A 14755-nucleotide genomic window follows, 5' to 3' on the forward strand; every position below is an offset into this window, starting at 1 on the left:
ACAAATCTTCTATTTGCTTTCTCTTCTTTATAAATACATTGTAAAATACATTTTTATTTGTTTTTTTATATTTATTTAATTACAAAACAACTTGAAGGTGACTATTGCACAGGGATAAGAAGAAAGTGGAATAAGAAAGGAAACGAAGGAAGATAGTAGGTAAAGGAAAGTAAGAAGTGGAAGAGACGAAGTGGAGAAAGAAAGAATGAAAATGTATTTTTAACAAAAAAAATTTAACAACTTTTTTACAATAGTCTATATAGTAGCTTGTGATTGGTCTATTTTAAATATACGAACTAATAAAATAGTGACACATAGTCTATTGTCAAAAAGTTATTAAAAAAAGTTGCTAACATATTATAGTCCAAGAAAGAATGATGTGATCGGTGCCACCAAGATCGTCATATCCAACACCATCTAATAGTTGAAGGAACATCAATGTATGCAACAACAAACCATTTTCTCTTCTAGTCTATAATTGTATTTAAGGTTTGACGGTTTATGTACTAAATGTTCCAATTATTAGAAAGTGGTTTTAAGCCTAACTCAACCCCACAAAACCGGCTTGTAAGGTGAGGTTTGCACCTCACTGGTCCGATAACGGCCCGATAGCGGGTGTAATAGAAGAATAGAATGCTCACTTATGTAGGACTTCCAACACACACCCCTCACGTCGAGATATATACATCTCGACCGGGGGACTAGACATTTTTAATGGGTGGTCCGATAGTGGCCCAATAGCGGATGAAACAATATGCTCAACAAACAACAAATATCGCTAGGATAGACTCTAACCATGGTTCTGATACCATGTTAGAAGTGGACTTTAAGCCTAACTCAAGCCCACAAAACCGGCTTGTAAGGTGAGATTTACACCTCACTTATATATTATAATTTGGCATTATCTCTAGTCGATGTGAGACTTCCAACACCAACTAATACATACCGACCACAATAGTGTGACCGATTAAAATTAGTCAAACATCTAATTAGCGTAAACATATCAATAATTAGACTTAAAGGGAAATTGTTCGTAATTAGGCCGACCCTAATCAAAAACTTCACAGAAAAAGGTATGGTTGTTGAGATATTAATTTTACTTTTATTATAACATTAATTGTTTTAATGGATCAAATCTAAGCTAATTTTAGCATCAAAACAGTTTTAGCAAGTATTCTTGATTGGTTGGCAAACAAATTACTTTAACACAGAGGACAGAATTGAAGTGTGAAAACTAGGAAATTATTTTAAATGAACATCCAACCTTACACGAGAAACACAATCTATTAAAATATTGGATGTTTGAATCAACAAATTCACAACTCAAAAAGTCATGAATTGTGAATGGGTTATCACATATGAGATATCCTTAAAACTTATATTGTGAATTAAACCAAAACTAGGTAAAAAACTCAGAGCTTCAATTAAGAAACATCAAAGATAATTTTATCTATAAATATAATAAGAAGAAACTCTCTTTTTTATTTGTCAGATAAATATGATTCCATGATTATCTTATACATCATGAGGATAAAGTTTTGTATTGACTAAAATTAGAGTCACAGTGTATCATAAAAGAAAAATAGACATATTAATAACAATGTCACGTTAGAACAAGCAAATATTATTCAACAAAAATAAAAAATCGATTTGATTTTACTAAACACTCATATACTAAAATGACTAAAAGGATCACACTTATTTTCTAAAACAACATCACCAACAACCTCAATGTAAATTGAATATTCAATATCACAAATATTAATATTAAAACGAAACAACTTATTTAACATAATTTAACTCGTTATGAATTTAGTTAAAAATAAGTTAATTGAATTTTTAAAAAATAAATTTTTATAATTAAGTAAATTTGAATATATTTTATTCTCCTAATTTATTTCATATACTTTTGTGTTGAATCCAAATGTAAGTCTAAGTCTTACATTAGATAAAAATAAAAAAGTAGAGCACTATATAAATATGAAAGACCCATTAACTCATTGCCTTAAGATTTTGGGTAGAGAATAATGTCAATCTCTTATATGATTGGGTTCAGATCTCTTTAGTGTTTGTGTCTCCCGATGAACATCCTCCTGATAGACCAACAGTGGTATCAGAGTCGATGGTTCGTCTTGGTGACTAATGGTCCCTATACCGAAAGTCTTCCTGGAAAAGGATATTCAGGTAAGTAAATCATGTTAAGATGAATGATGCTACAAAGGGCTACTCATGATTGTAGTTGGATGAAAATGCTTCCACTGAATAACGAGTGTACCTATATGGAAGGGACTCACCCTTAACAGGGAGATTGTTCCACCAAAAATATATTAACTCGACTAACTCGTTCATACTAATTAGTGTAACAAAAATGTGCACATGTTCCACCAAAAATTAATCACAATAAAAAAATGATATTTTAAAACTAGTGATTAAAAAATCAAAGTGTTTTGAATTAATGTTTGAAGTTTATTTCTTCTTTTTTCTCTGCATTTTCTTATTCGTGAACATATTCTCTTATATCGGTGAAACCTTAAATATGCATTCCGTAAAGACAAGAAAGAGTATGTAATTTGATGTTGAGATTTTCACTATGCCATGGTGATAGGGAATTTCAACTTCGCCTGCATGCAATGCAAATGGAATGATACCACCACATTGGTTTATGATCATAGGTGGTTAATTAATTAGTACATGCATAACCATTTTCACATTTGAAACAACATTTGACAGAAAATTTTAATTATAATATATTAACTTTATTGTATTTTACAGTAATAGTTTTTATGAATACAATAACCATTTTAAATTGTACTAAAGATATTTTTTATTAGTTAATAGTGTAAAACTATATATACTAGCATACCAATTAAACTCTTAATAATACACTCTATTCGTTAAAATGTTTAGCAATATAACAACTTGACTTTTGTTGAATAACTCGAAATTGATAAATACAAAATATTTGATCCTTATCTCAACTCTTCAGTCCTTTTGGCAAGCATCGTCTCCAAGAAAGAGTTGAATGATAAAATAATGCATTGTACCATTAATTGTGTTGTACTGCAGATAAAAAAAAATACCCCATTATAGCATTTTGATTGATGATTGGTTTTGATTGGTGTATAAATGAAATTAGTCTTGATTCCCTTGTCTTGTCCTCTTTCTCTGTTTAATTAAGGACACCAATTGATCAAAGCAAAATTCAGTGTCAGGTTGAACAGTGTTCTTTTGCAGTGAGTTGTCAATTCTTGAATGTTCAAACTGATTTTACCTCTACATGTCGTAATTGCTTATCCAGCTGTAACAAACCGTCCCAAACTATTATGTCATTCCAACATTGCCACTTGTATGGACGAGATTGTCGACATTTGTTGTTTGCTACCATACTCCAATTACTGCAAACAGTTGCTCAGCCTCAGTTCAATGATATCTTTTTCAAAAATAGCAACACTATTCAGTTGTTTGGACTGTGACAAATGGTATAGCTAAGACGCATCAAACACTTTTCAAGGTTTGCACTCCAAGCTCATTATTGTTGAATGCTGATCGTGGAGTTATGATTTCTCAAATGCTCTGTGTACTGTGGCTTCAAGTGCATCAACACTTTCAATATATCCAGACTACTATCACAGTTAAATGAAGCAAAGAATCGACCATAGTTTGCAAAGTTTGGATGAAATGTCATTCCCATCATTCCAAGTTGAGTATCAAAATGAACTTGGTCGGTTAGATCAACAAAGGGACTTGACACATCATGTTCTAATTGCCCTCCTGATCCCTCGTAACCAACACAAAACTCAAAATTTAATGGCAAATGAAGAAAAAGTATGCAGACCTGAGTTGAGTTGAGACAGAGAGGAAGTGCAGTTGAAGAATCCAAAAGCAGCAAGAAGCAACAAAGCACGAAGCTGATGGAAAAAGCACCCAGATGATGTTTAGAGGAAAAGAGCTTCATCTTTCTGACTTTCTGCCTCTTTTATGGTTTCCCCACCAAAAAAGTTCTTCTCTTCTCTCTCAAATTCAATTTTTTTTAATGAATCGGTCCCTTTCAATCTGTCTCCTTCTACTAAAAAATGAAATCCAATTTAAATCAGCTCACATAGTTTCATTTCATTCAACCCTGCTAGGAAATCGTCATTATATTAGCACACTTTATTATCTATGTTGTCATATTGTATAATCCAAGTTGTTTGGGCTGCTTTCAATACAAGGTTATAAAATGTCTTAAGCGGAATCTTGTATTGCAGTAAGCGATGAACTAATTTAAGTGAATGCATGCTGTTCAGTTTATTCCTCTAATTTAGTTAAAAAGGATTAACCAAGGATTCACAAAATAATGAAATATACTTCTTCTAGCTTGACCTCAAGTAAATTGTAAGATGCTGCATTATTGTTCATCAATATAATAACTGAAATTGTTACATCATTAACCACATAATAAATGGTCTGCTTGGATACTGTAGCAAAATTAGTTTAATTTTCTGTTCATACTTTCCCAGATAACTTTCCTTAATAGAAAAAACAATCTAGCCTTTTTATGGTTATTACGAGCATCCATGCCAATATGTTCATGCTTTGTTACGTCCCATCTGTCACGTGAGATTTAAAATGATTTGTTTTATTTTTTAATCTAAAATTGGTCATTTTAGTTAAAGGGGTACGTAATTAATTTTGTTCAACCCAGGTTATGCTTCAAGATACATTCTCGTAAAGTTACACTCTCACATAAATATGCTGTAAAAGTTGACTATTTTTCTTCTTAAATGTCCACGAGTTCGAATATAAAATTCTCGGTGTTCTTAGTTTTCAAGATAAAATAGACACAATTTTCAAATAACATACTATAGTACAAATTCAACATACAAGAATCCATACCCATTACACTTCCAATAGGTACAAAACTTGTACCACTTTACTTTAAAAAGTGTTTTTCAAAATTTTAAATCTAGTTTTTAATATATATAATGTACCTTTTTTTAAGTATCTACACAACATTGGTTAATAACGAACATTGTTTTATAAACTAAAAGACAGTTCACTAATTTAAACTAGAGTAACAAAGGAGAAAAATTGGAAGTAACGAGTGTAGACGATCTTGATTAACTTTCATCAAGAACAAAAAATTGAGTGAGGTCAAGAGAGTGAATATTTGAACATAAACAAATTACATTGAGCACATCCATCACCATTAACCGCACCGCCACTCGTCGTAATCTCAACCATCAAGTGCACCAAGGGCTTTCATGTCCTCCAAGAAAGCCGTATAAGAGTCATCAATGCTCGGGCCTTTTGGAGCTGATGACGAGCTCACTGACTCTGATTTTACAATAGTTGGCCCTGATGTCCCAGAGACGGTCCTAGAGGTTGGCACTGCTGGTTTCGGTTTTGTTTTACTCATTGCAGTTTCTCTTCTCACTCGCACAGATGCAGGAACCTAGTAAAAAACAAGATAAAGCAATTAGAGGAATACACGATAGATTCAAATAATAACAAAGTGATCCTACTTTTAAGTTCTCAGTTGTTAAGAGCTCGGGATATTGTTATATTGACAATTTGACAAAACTATATAACCAGTCAACAATCACTTATTTAACCACTTGTGAAAACATCATTGACTAGCCCAGATATTATTATATTATTCTTGTAAAAGATGTGTTAATTGGTTATACATGGAAAGGAATTATCAAAACATTGTTTCTCATCGGTTAAATTAACTTATTTAACTTCCTCAAGCTCAGACATAAATTCAAACTCAGGCAACATTTCTTCTCGTTAAGAAAATTTGCCCCGTACGAGTATGAGCAAATGCACATATAAATCATTTAGTTGTTATTAGTTTGGTTCATGATAAGATATCCAAAACACTAAATGCAGTAGCAAAAAAAAAAAATTACCACCAGACTTGATTACAGTATGATGACATTAACTTCGTTAGTTAGAGTTCAAGAAAGCTTATTATCAAAATACAACAGAAATAAGTTTACTCAAAAACTTGTTACAAAATTAAAGTATAAATAAATAATATAGATCAGGCAAATCTAAAAGCAAAAAATTCAAGAGCCAATATAAATGGAAGCCAAAAAGTCCCTCAACTTACCATAGCTGTGAGTTCTGGAGTGTGTTGCGCTAATGGCCTTTTAACAACAGTGGAAGCAGCAGATTTAACATAAGATGGTTTCGGAGGGGGGGGAGGCGGCCTAATTGCCATATGATCCTCTTCCTGGAAGTTTGGAGGAGGACCAGGTGGAAGTGGAGGCCTCATCATTGGTGGAGGACCAGGTGGAGGGCCATATGGTGGCCTATGGATTAGGGGAACCATCATTCCAGGTGGTGGTGCCTGACCAGGGAGTACTGCCCCAGGTAAAGGAGGCCTCATGTCAGGTGGTGGTGGGGGTGGTGGAAAACGGGATATTCCTGGTGGTAATACATCAGGCTGTAAACTTGGGATTAAAGCAGGCCCTGGAACAGGAGGTTGTTGCCTTGGAGGAGGATGCCCGGCAACCATTTTTGGAATCTCCTGGTTTGATAGTGAATTCTTACTCTCCGTTGAAACAGAACCATCAGACTGAACCATACCAGTCTTTGGTGGAGGAGGAGGTGGAGGAAGCTGCCCCTGCATTTTAGAAATTGTTCCCATCTATTAAGTAACCTACCCATCAGCAAAGCACGAATGTACCAAAATAACCATAGGCATGACTGAACCCAAGACCAAAACACATACAAGAAAAAACAAAAAAGATCCAGTCCCTTTTTGAGTCTTAACCATTACAAAATGTCTCTAATGTGTCCAAAATCCAAAATATGCTTTGCAATGTTTCAAAACAAAGAAAATAGGTTCCAACTAAAGCTAAAACATGATAAAATAGAGCAAAAAAATGTAGACAACCCTATCCACCCTGTAAAATCGGTCTTTGATAATTTTAAAATTTAAAAATATATCTATTTTTTCTGTAAGCATAAAGATATGTTTTAGTATTTTATTCAATATTGTCTGCCATCTCCACATCCTAAATTTTGAAAAATCACTGTAACTGCATACTTAATCATTTCAGATACTACCAGCACCATGAATGCTTTCAATATATCTCTAACATCATTTCTTTCAATGCCTTTATAATCAGGTCGTGCCTTTACAGAGAAAACAAAGTCATTTAGTAAGACAAATATACCTGACTAGGATCCTTGGAAGGCGAATCATCTGTTAATGCAGACTGATTTCTCCCTTCACCTCCACTAGTGCCAGGTGGGGGTGGCTGAGACTGTTGAAGGGGAGGAGGTGGAGGAGGAATAGGACGATTTGCAACTTGATCTTTAGGTGGGGGACCAGGAGGTGGAGGTGGCAAAGGAGGTGGTGGTAATGATGTAGACACGGCACTAGCAGGCTTTGGAGGCATGGGAGGGGGAGGAGGCAATGGTAAAGATGCAGGTAAAACAGTGCCATCTGCTGAACTTGCATTGCTACCATCAGGCAGTGGAGGCGGTGGAGGAGGTGGAGGTACAGCTAATACATCATCCTCTGTCTCCATTGTCGAGGATGAAGCACCAGCACTGGATGAAGCACCAGACAAAGGAATTCTTGGTCCTGCATTTGAGCACAATAGTTGACTGATAAGTACAGAAGAGTCAAACCAACACCATTTATAAATCCATGATTTTACAACACAAATATGAAAAACAAGCTCAGCATACCTATAGATGATTTAAACATAGGAGGTTTCCCTGGTGGTGGAGCCCCAGTAGGATTTAATGTAGGATGGTAATAAACAGAGTCCTGTAGAAAAATCAGTAAGTCACCCAATCATCAATGACAGCTATGCCAGTTTAGTTCAGAAGGAAGAGCATGGGAAAAAATAAAGCACACACTCGGAAACAGCTTAAATCCTACCTCAGGCTTTGGGTGTTTAACCCTCTCTTCTTCTTCTGCAGTTGTTCTCCTTCGAGGAGGCCCCAAATGACTGCCAAAAAGTCATCCTAGAATGTGTAAATCACACAAACACAAATAGGGAATAAATCTATGTTTTTAAAATGACAAAAAAATTCTTCACCTGAACATAACTGGGGCCTCACCCTTCTCCCGCATTTTATCTTCATATTCCTATACAAGAAGGATTATACCTAGATCATCACTAATTAACAATTGGCAGAAACCATTTAACTAAATAAAGCATATATCCAAATAAAATGTTGAAATCCTGAAGATTAAATTTTCAGTCTCCCACTAGCTAAACCAGACAGTTTCTACAACTAATACAATATTAAAATCAGTTCATAAATTTCCACTTACATTAAGCGCATGTTTGGTTTGATGTTGGAGTCTAAGATCTAAATTTTCAATGTGAAAAATGAAACCTATTCAAAGAAGCTTCACCTAAAATATGGATAATGGATCCACATGTGCTTTGATATGACGTGAAACCAAACATGCACTAAGTTTTGATTTTGCCTTGTCTGTAACACTCAAGCCTTAAAATCATAGTAAAAAAAGTGTCTCTCAGAAAACAGATTAACAATGACCCACAATAGATGTGTGTCAATAGAAACTAATTGAAGACTATAGCCATGACCAAGCAACCTTTTACACGGGTCTAAGCAAATATCAACCTAAACCATCATTTACAGATTGAGATAAACACAAGAGGATGCTATTCAGATACTCTTAATGGGACTTGCCCATGACAAGAATAGTACATAAGCCTATGTTCTTGGAAACCAATGGATTTTGATCATGGCAGAGAAAAAGATACTGGAGACAATAAAGAACTGAGATATTTTGCATCATACAAAGGGCACATTGGATTATGAAATGATTATTTTCAACAGAAAGAACATATAATAAGTTCTTACCTTCCTCTTCTTTAGGACAAGGTTAAGTGTGTCTTGTAGCTGTCTCTTCTTGTGCTTTCTTGCTTTATCCAAAGCACCATCAGCCTCTGCCACAACCAACAATGCACAGTGAATTTGAATGGTAAAATCATCCTAAAAGACATCATACTTAATTTGTAATTATACAACTGCATCCCAGAAAACAACTATCTTTCCCGTGCTCCATGAAGACAAAAAGGGTATCCTTCAAGGATAAAAGAAACTTCGTACAGAATTCAAATGAACTTCCCTACGCACTGTAATGTCATGTTTTTTATTCACCGTGAGCATTTGCAAGTTCACCAAATTTAATCTGAATGTTTTGCTAGTCTGTACAAATCTAATTAGCTTGTTCTCCTTCATCATCACAGTTTATTTGTTACTCTAATAGAAGTTTCAACATCTGTTCCTAGTCCATGAAAATGGGTTCTCGCGTTTACACAAACTAAGGCCTTGTTCACTTGAATGGATTTGAAAAAGAGTAATTGAGGAGATTTGAAGATAAATTTTGTTGTTGTTTATTTAAGTGAATTTGAAGGTAAATGAAAGTGAATTTGGAAGAAAATTTTTTTAATCTGTCACGTCAATCAAATCCTACACTAATTCTCACAAGCTTTACTTCCAAATTCATTCTCACCTACCTCCAAATTCACTCAAATAAAACAAAAGAATTTATCTTCAAATTCCCTCAATTACTCTCCCCCAAATCCATTCAAGTGAACAAGGCCTAAGAGATTCATTCAAACAACAACTACAACATGCACGATCAAGCAGCCCTTTATCAATGCTCAACAATCAATTCGCGATAATAAAAATAATAACAATAAGTGAGAGAAAGTATATTGAATTTTACAGCCTTCCACTGCAAAAACAAAAGCACGACTTACTCATCATCTCCAAGTTCTCAATCTGCTTCTTCAACTGATCAGGATCTTTCTTCAAAATCCCCACCTCCCTCACCTTCTTTCTTTCCTTCTTATTCTATTGTTCAAATCAAATAAAAAAGTTGTCAAGGATAAAAAATCCGACCATGAGCTGAATTCTTCGAAAACACAAGCAATACATAACAAGAACAAACACTTTAAGGAACACAGAAATCGTCACAAATTAAGCTAAGTTCATTTGAACGAAACCAAACAGCTCCTTTTTTTTTAAAACCCTATTTGCATCTCTTGCGCATTATCAAATTCAGAGAAAAACTACTTGCACTGTCAATCAATTAAGAACAGCGGAGCAGTAAAACAAGAATTATAGAGAAAAAGGGGACAAGAAAAAGAGATTAAGAGCGAAAGAGAAATGGAGCGTGGGTTGAGGAAGTGAAGAATACCCTCTTCAATTCTTTCTTCCGAAGCTCCTTCCGGTAAGCATCGGTTGGGTTCATGACCTTGCCACCCTTCGTCGTCTTCATTGTGGAAGACTGAACCCTCTCTTTCACAAGCTACTCAGTATTAATCTTCCTCTTCCGAAATCGAAACCCTTTCCCCTTTTCGCTCTTTCTCTTCTGTCACGATTTTAAAAATTGGGACAAAAACGCAAACGACCCTTCTTCACGCATCTACTAATGTTTGTAATAATGATAAAGAATACTAAATAACAACTTATGTATATCTATATCCGTATCACGAAATTGTGATGCTTTTTCTGTACAAATGAGGAGGAACAAAATCAGGTACAGGACCATATTATACATTAATTAAAGCCCGGCCCACTAACGCTGTCTCCTCTTCTTGGGCTTATCGCCCCTTAATCCTACAAACTTTGGGTGTTGCTCCTTCCACCACCACTCCTTGCTTCCTTCACCTTCTCATTCTTGTTTTACCCTTCCTTCCATCTTCTTATTCTTGTTTTATCCTTCAGTATAATTTTATTTTTAGGGTTAATATTTTTTAACTTCTACCCACTCTAATCTCATAAATGCAATGGTCTGGTTTATGCTTAATTGACAAGCATTTGTTATTGGCAATTATGTTGTTTCTTTCTCTCTTCGATCTCATCATCCAAACAACACAACCATGTAGACTCATGTTTCTATGTTTCATTTTCTTCTAACTCTCTCTGTTTTTTATGCTTCTTAATATTGTGGAGGAAAATTAAAATATTGAAATTTTAAAACTTTAAGAGAGGAATTTGATCATTTAAATTTAGAAAATTTTAAATTATAATTAAATAGTAAGAATTTTGAACTTTTGAAATTTTTTAATTAATTTATGTATACATTTTTCACTTTTTTTATTCCATTATCGTTTTGAAATTGAGATACAGGTACTTTAACACATTTTACTAACAATAATGAATATTTCTCTCATGTTAACAATGAATTGTGGTTAATTTCTAGATTTATTTTGCAATCATTTTTTTTCCAACATTAATGATATATGTTTCCATTGATGTCATTTAGAATTTTTTATCAATGTCAATAAAATTATTTTTTTATGATGTTAGTCATAAAATATTCATTTTGTATGATGTTAGTCATAAAATATTCATTTTGTATGATGTTAGTCATAAAATATTCATTTTGTATGATGTTAGTCATAAAATATTCATTTTTTATGATGTTAGTCATAAAATATTCATTATTGTTAGTCATAAAATATTCATTATCGTTTGGAACCGTTGTACCGCCGAATGACCACCGCAAACACTTTGCACCGTCGCGCCACGAAAAGTCATACCACCGCACCATGAAACCAAACGGATATGGAGATAGGGACATGGAGAAGAACCAAACGAATATGGAGAAGAGAAGTAGAAGTTGGAAGATGAGAAGAAATGGACCTTGTGAGAGTTGGAGAGAGTGAGAATCTGGAAATAAAGAAAGTGAGACTTGGGAGAGTGGAGGTGGGGCTAAGCTAGTGAAAATGGGTGAGTAAAAATGGGAGAGTAAAAATGGGTAGAAATTTAGGATTTCAGAATAAAATAAATAAATAGGGTTAAAAGTAAAAAAAGACTATTTTTGTAATTAAAAAAAAATTGTAGAGGGTTAGGGAGGTGAAAGGAGAAGGGGCGGTGGTAGAGGGAGCAACACCCCAGACTTTTTTACTGATATAGATATGATATAAGATAACTATCGTATCATATTTTAATTATATAGATAGGATAAGATACATATTTTTATCTCATTGTCCTTTTATTTCATCAATTTAATGATGGTCTACTATAATTATTAAGGTTTTTAAAAAAACCTTTCGCGATTATTTTTTCTGTAATCATATCTTAATATCAGTATTTGTGTTATTATTATTATCAATATCAGTTTGTTATCATAATAATTATTATCATTATTATTACTTTTATTATCATATTTAACCCTTATTCTTATTCAAAATATTATCATTATCATATTGTATTATTCTTATTGTGATTATCCGTTATCATTTCTATTATTATATTGTCATTAATTTTTTGTTATGATTATTGTTCTATCAATATTTTTGTTTTTAAAACTATGTATTATTATTATCATTTTTTATACTATTTTTATTATCATCGCAACACCTATTAACATTTTATGTTGGTAGTATATTATACCCATAAAAACTAAATAAAATTAGTATTTATTGTACTTTTATCATATCATATTTTCGTTGTATTTATATCACATTATTATTACTATTATTGTATTTTTGTATTTTATCCTTTGATATTGTATTTTAACTATTAAGGGGAATCTTGTAACATCCCAAAAATATAGTATAAACCTATATACGAGAGTAATCACATATTAACAATACTACAGATCAGTCTACACTTAACAAGATACGATTATGGTCGAACGGCCTTACATAATAGCAGAGAATTAAACTCTGTGTTTAGCTTAATAAAAAAATTATCAAGATCTAACCACTAACTTAACTACGGTTAATTAGAGTTTTTTTATTGTAAATTCCAGCTATTTTTTCATAACATTATCAAGATCTAACCACTAACTTAACTACGGTTAATTAGAGTGTTTAAGTTATTGTAAATTCCTGCTAATTTTTCATTTCCATTTTTATAAATAAATATAATTTAAATTTAGTTAAATCAATTTTTAGGATTTGAACTACTTAAATTTTGTAACTAGGTCTTTAAACTAAAAAAAAATGATAAATATTAAGATTGTATTTTTTTTTGTTATTAAATCACTGAAATTAGTTCATAGTAACTTGAATGTTATAAAATAATAATCTGTGACGATTTTAAAACCTTTAGAATTCAATTTACAAAATGGATAACGTTATATTTACTTGATGTAGAGTGACTCAATTAAAAAAATCATAAACACTTCAAAAACATAATTATTTTAACTTTCAAAAACATTTTACATTTATCATTTGATATATTTTTGCTTTTATATATATATATATATATATATATATATATATATATATATATATATATATATATATGTGTGTGTGTGTGTATAATTTGAATGAGCTAATATCACTTCTTTTACTAATATTCTTTATCAAATGAATCTAATTCACTAAACTATTACCTTTCTTTTGACTATCATTATACTTTGAGTTTGAATAGTAAATGTTTAAGAGAGTTAAGGCACGCCTTCTCAATCATTGGATTTATTTATTTTTAGATATTTTTGTTTTCAATGTCAAGTGAATAAAAATGTAAAGAAAACGTATTTTCTAAAATATGAAAATGATACCGAGTTTTTCATGTCATTTATATGACATTTTACTAATAATTACAGGAGATAAAATAAATAATTTATATAATATTTACATTACCATTTAAAGGTTTGTTTAAAGAAACTTTCATATTTGCGAGGAATTATATTATATTTACATATCTTAAAAATAAAATTATAAATAATGTATAAATACATATTTTTTTTTCATTTTTTTAACTTTGTTTAAATTCAAGTATTTTTATATATTAAAAATAAAAATATAAAAATAAATTTCATGATAAAGTTGAGCAATACATAAATAATGTAAATATAAACTCATTACTTTAAAGTTTTAGGTTTGATGTATTGTGCATCTCAGATTTATGTCTTATTATGGTTGTATTTTTTCGGTGAATACTTTTCAAAAAGACTCATTAATGATATCAAACTTATATGACTTAGACGACTAAAGTACAAATATGTATTGAAAGTCTTCTTGATAGATATTCAAGTAAGTGTGTCTCGATATGATAAACGACGATACAAGTAAATGGCACTTGTGGTTAGCTTGAGGGGATATACCAATATGAAAGGACTCGCATTTAGAGGAGGGATTTTGGGTATCCAAGTGTGAGTCTAAATTTCACATTAAGTCAAAATGAGAAAGTTAAACAATATATAAGAAAGAAAATCCATAAATTCATTTGAATTAGATGTTGTATTAATCCTGTATGTAGATTGAACTCATGCTCATTGTTGTTGTGTTTATTTGGTGAATCCCTATTATGTAACATATATAATCAAAATTGATAAACAATACTAGTACATTCACAATATCACAATCATAACATCATACACTTCCATTAATAGATATACATCTTGAGTCATTTTTGACATTTAGAAACATTTACAAATTGTTTTTTAAGTTCATAAACATTCTTCCCCTTACATCCGGTAAGTTATATATATGTTGTAATTCGTCAAACCAACATTTTGCTCACCCAATCAAAGGCCTTAACACACCTAATGAAATTTTATTCACTTACCAAAATTATAAATGAAAACCTTGAGGAGTTTTCAACAAAAATAATTCGTCCAACCGAGGAAATGTTTGTCCAACAACCTAAACTCTTGAAATTTCAATAAAATTAATATTGTCGATAGAGATTTGACCAACCCATAAATCAAACATATTGAGTTTTCAATTAAATGAATTTCACAAGTTTTGCTAGCAAATAACTATGCATAATTTAAAAAAAATGTACAATATATATAATAAGG

General features: G+C 32.0%; 1 protein-coding gene across 1 annotated transcript; it reads right to left on the minus strand.

Annotated features, from left to right (window-relative positions):
- Window positions 1-5070: 5070 nt before the first annotated feature.
- On the minus strand, window positions 5071-10494 carry LOC108323177 (protein EARLY FLOWERING 5). Its single transcript, XM_017555544.2, has 9 exons — window positions 10190-10494; window positions 9750-9843; window positions 8845-8930; window positions 8046-8095; window positions 7886-7955; window positions 7690-7771; window positions 7170-7582; window positions 6098-6613; window positions 5071-5434 (listed from the first exon to the last, which is right to left on the minus strand). Exons 1-9 carry the CDS (start codon window positions 10268-10270, stop codon window positions 5216-5218), a joined length of 1611 nt encoding a protein of 536 aa, XP_017411033.1. The 5' UTR covers window positions 10271-10494; the 3' UTR covers window positions 5071-5215.
- Window positions 10495-14755: the final 4261 nt, after the last annotated feature.

Source organism: Vigna angularis, chromosome 1, assembly GCF_016808095.1.
Source record: "Vigna angularis cultivar LongXiaoDou No.4 chromosome 1, ASM1680809v1, whole genome shotgun sequence".
Lineage (NCBI taxonomy): Eukaryota > Viridiplantae > Streptophyta > Magnoliopsida > Fabales > Fabaceae > Vigna > Vigna angularis.

What these genes read in the sequence shown, in the direction of transcription:
- LOC108323177 (XM_017555544.2), bottom strand. Translation starts at nt 10,270, where the DNA reads ATGAAGACGACGAAGGGTGGCAAGGTCATGAACCCAACCGATGCTTAC. An exon ending in GGAAGAAAGAATTGAAGAGG is followed by an intron (nt 9,844 to 10,189) that starts GTATTCTTCACT and finishes TTTGAACAATAG; the next exon opens with AATAAGAAGGAAAGAAAGAA. An exon ending in TTGTCCTAAAGAAGAGGAAG is followed by an intron (nt 8,096 to 8,844) that starts GTAAGAACTTAT and finishes CTTCTTGTATAG; the next exon opens with GAATATGAAGATAAAATGCG.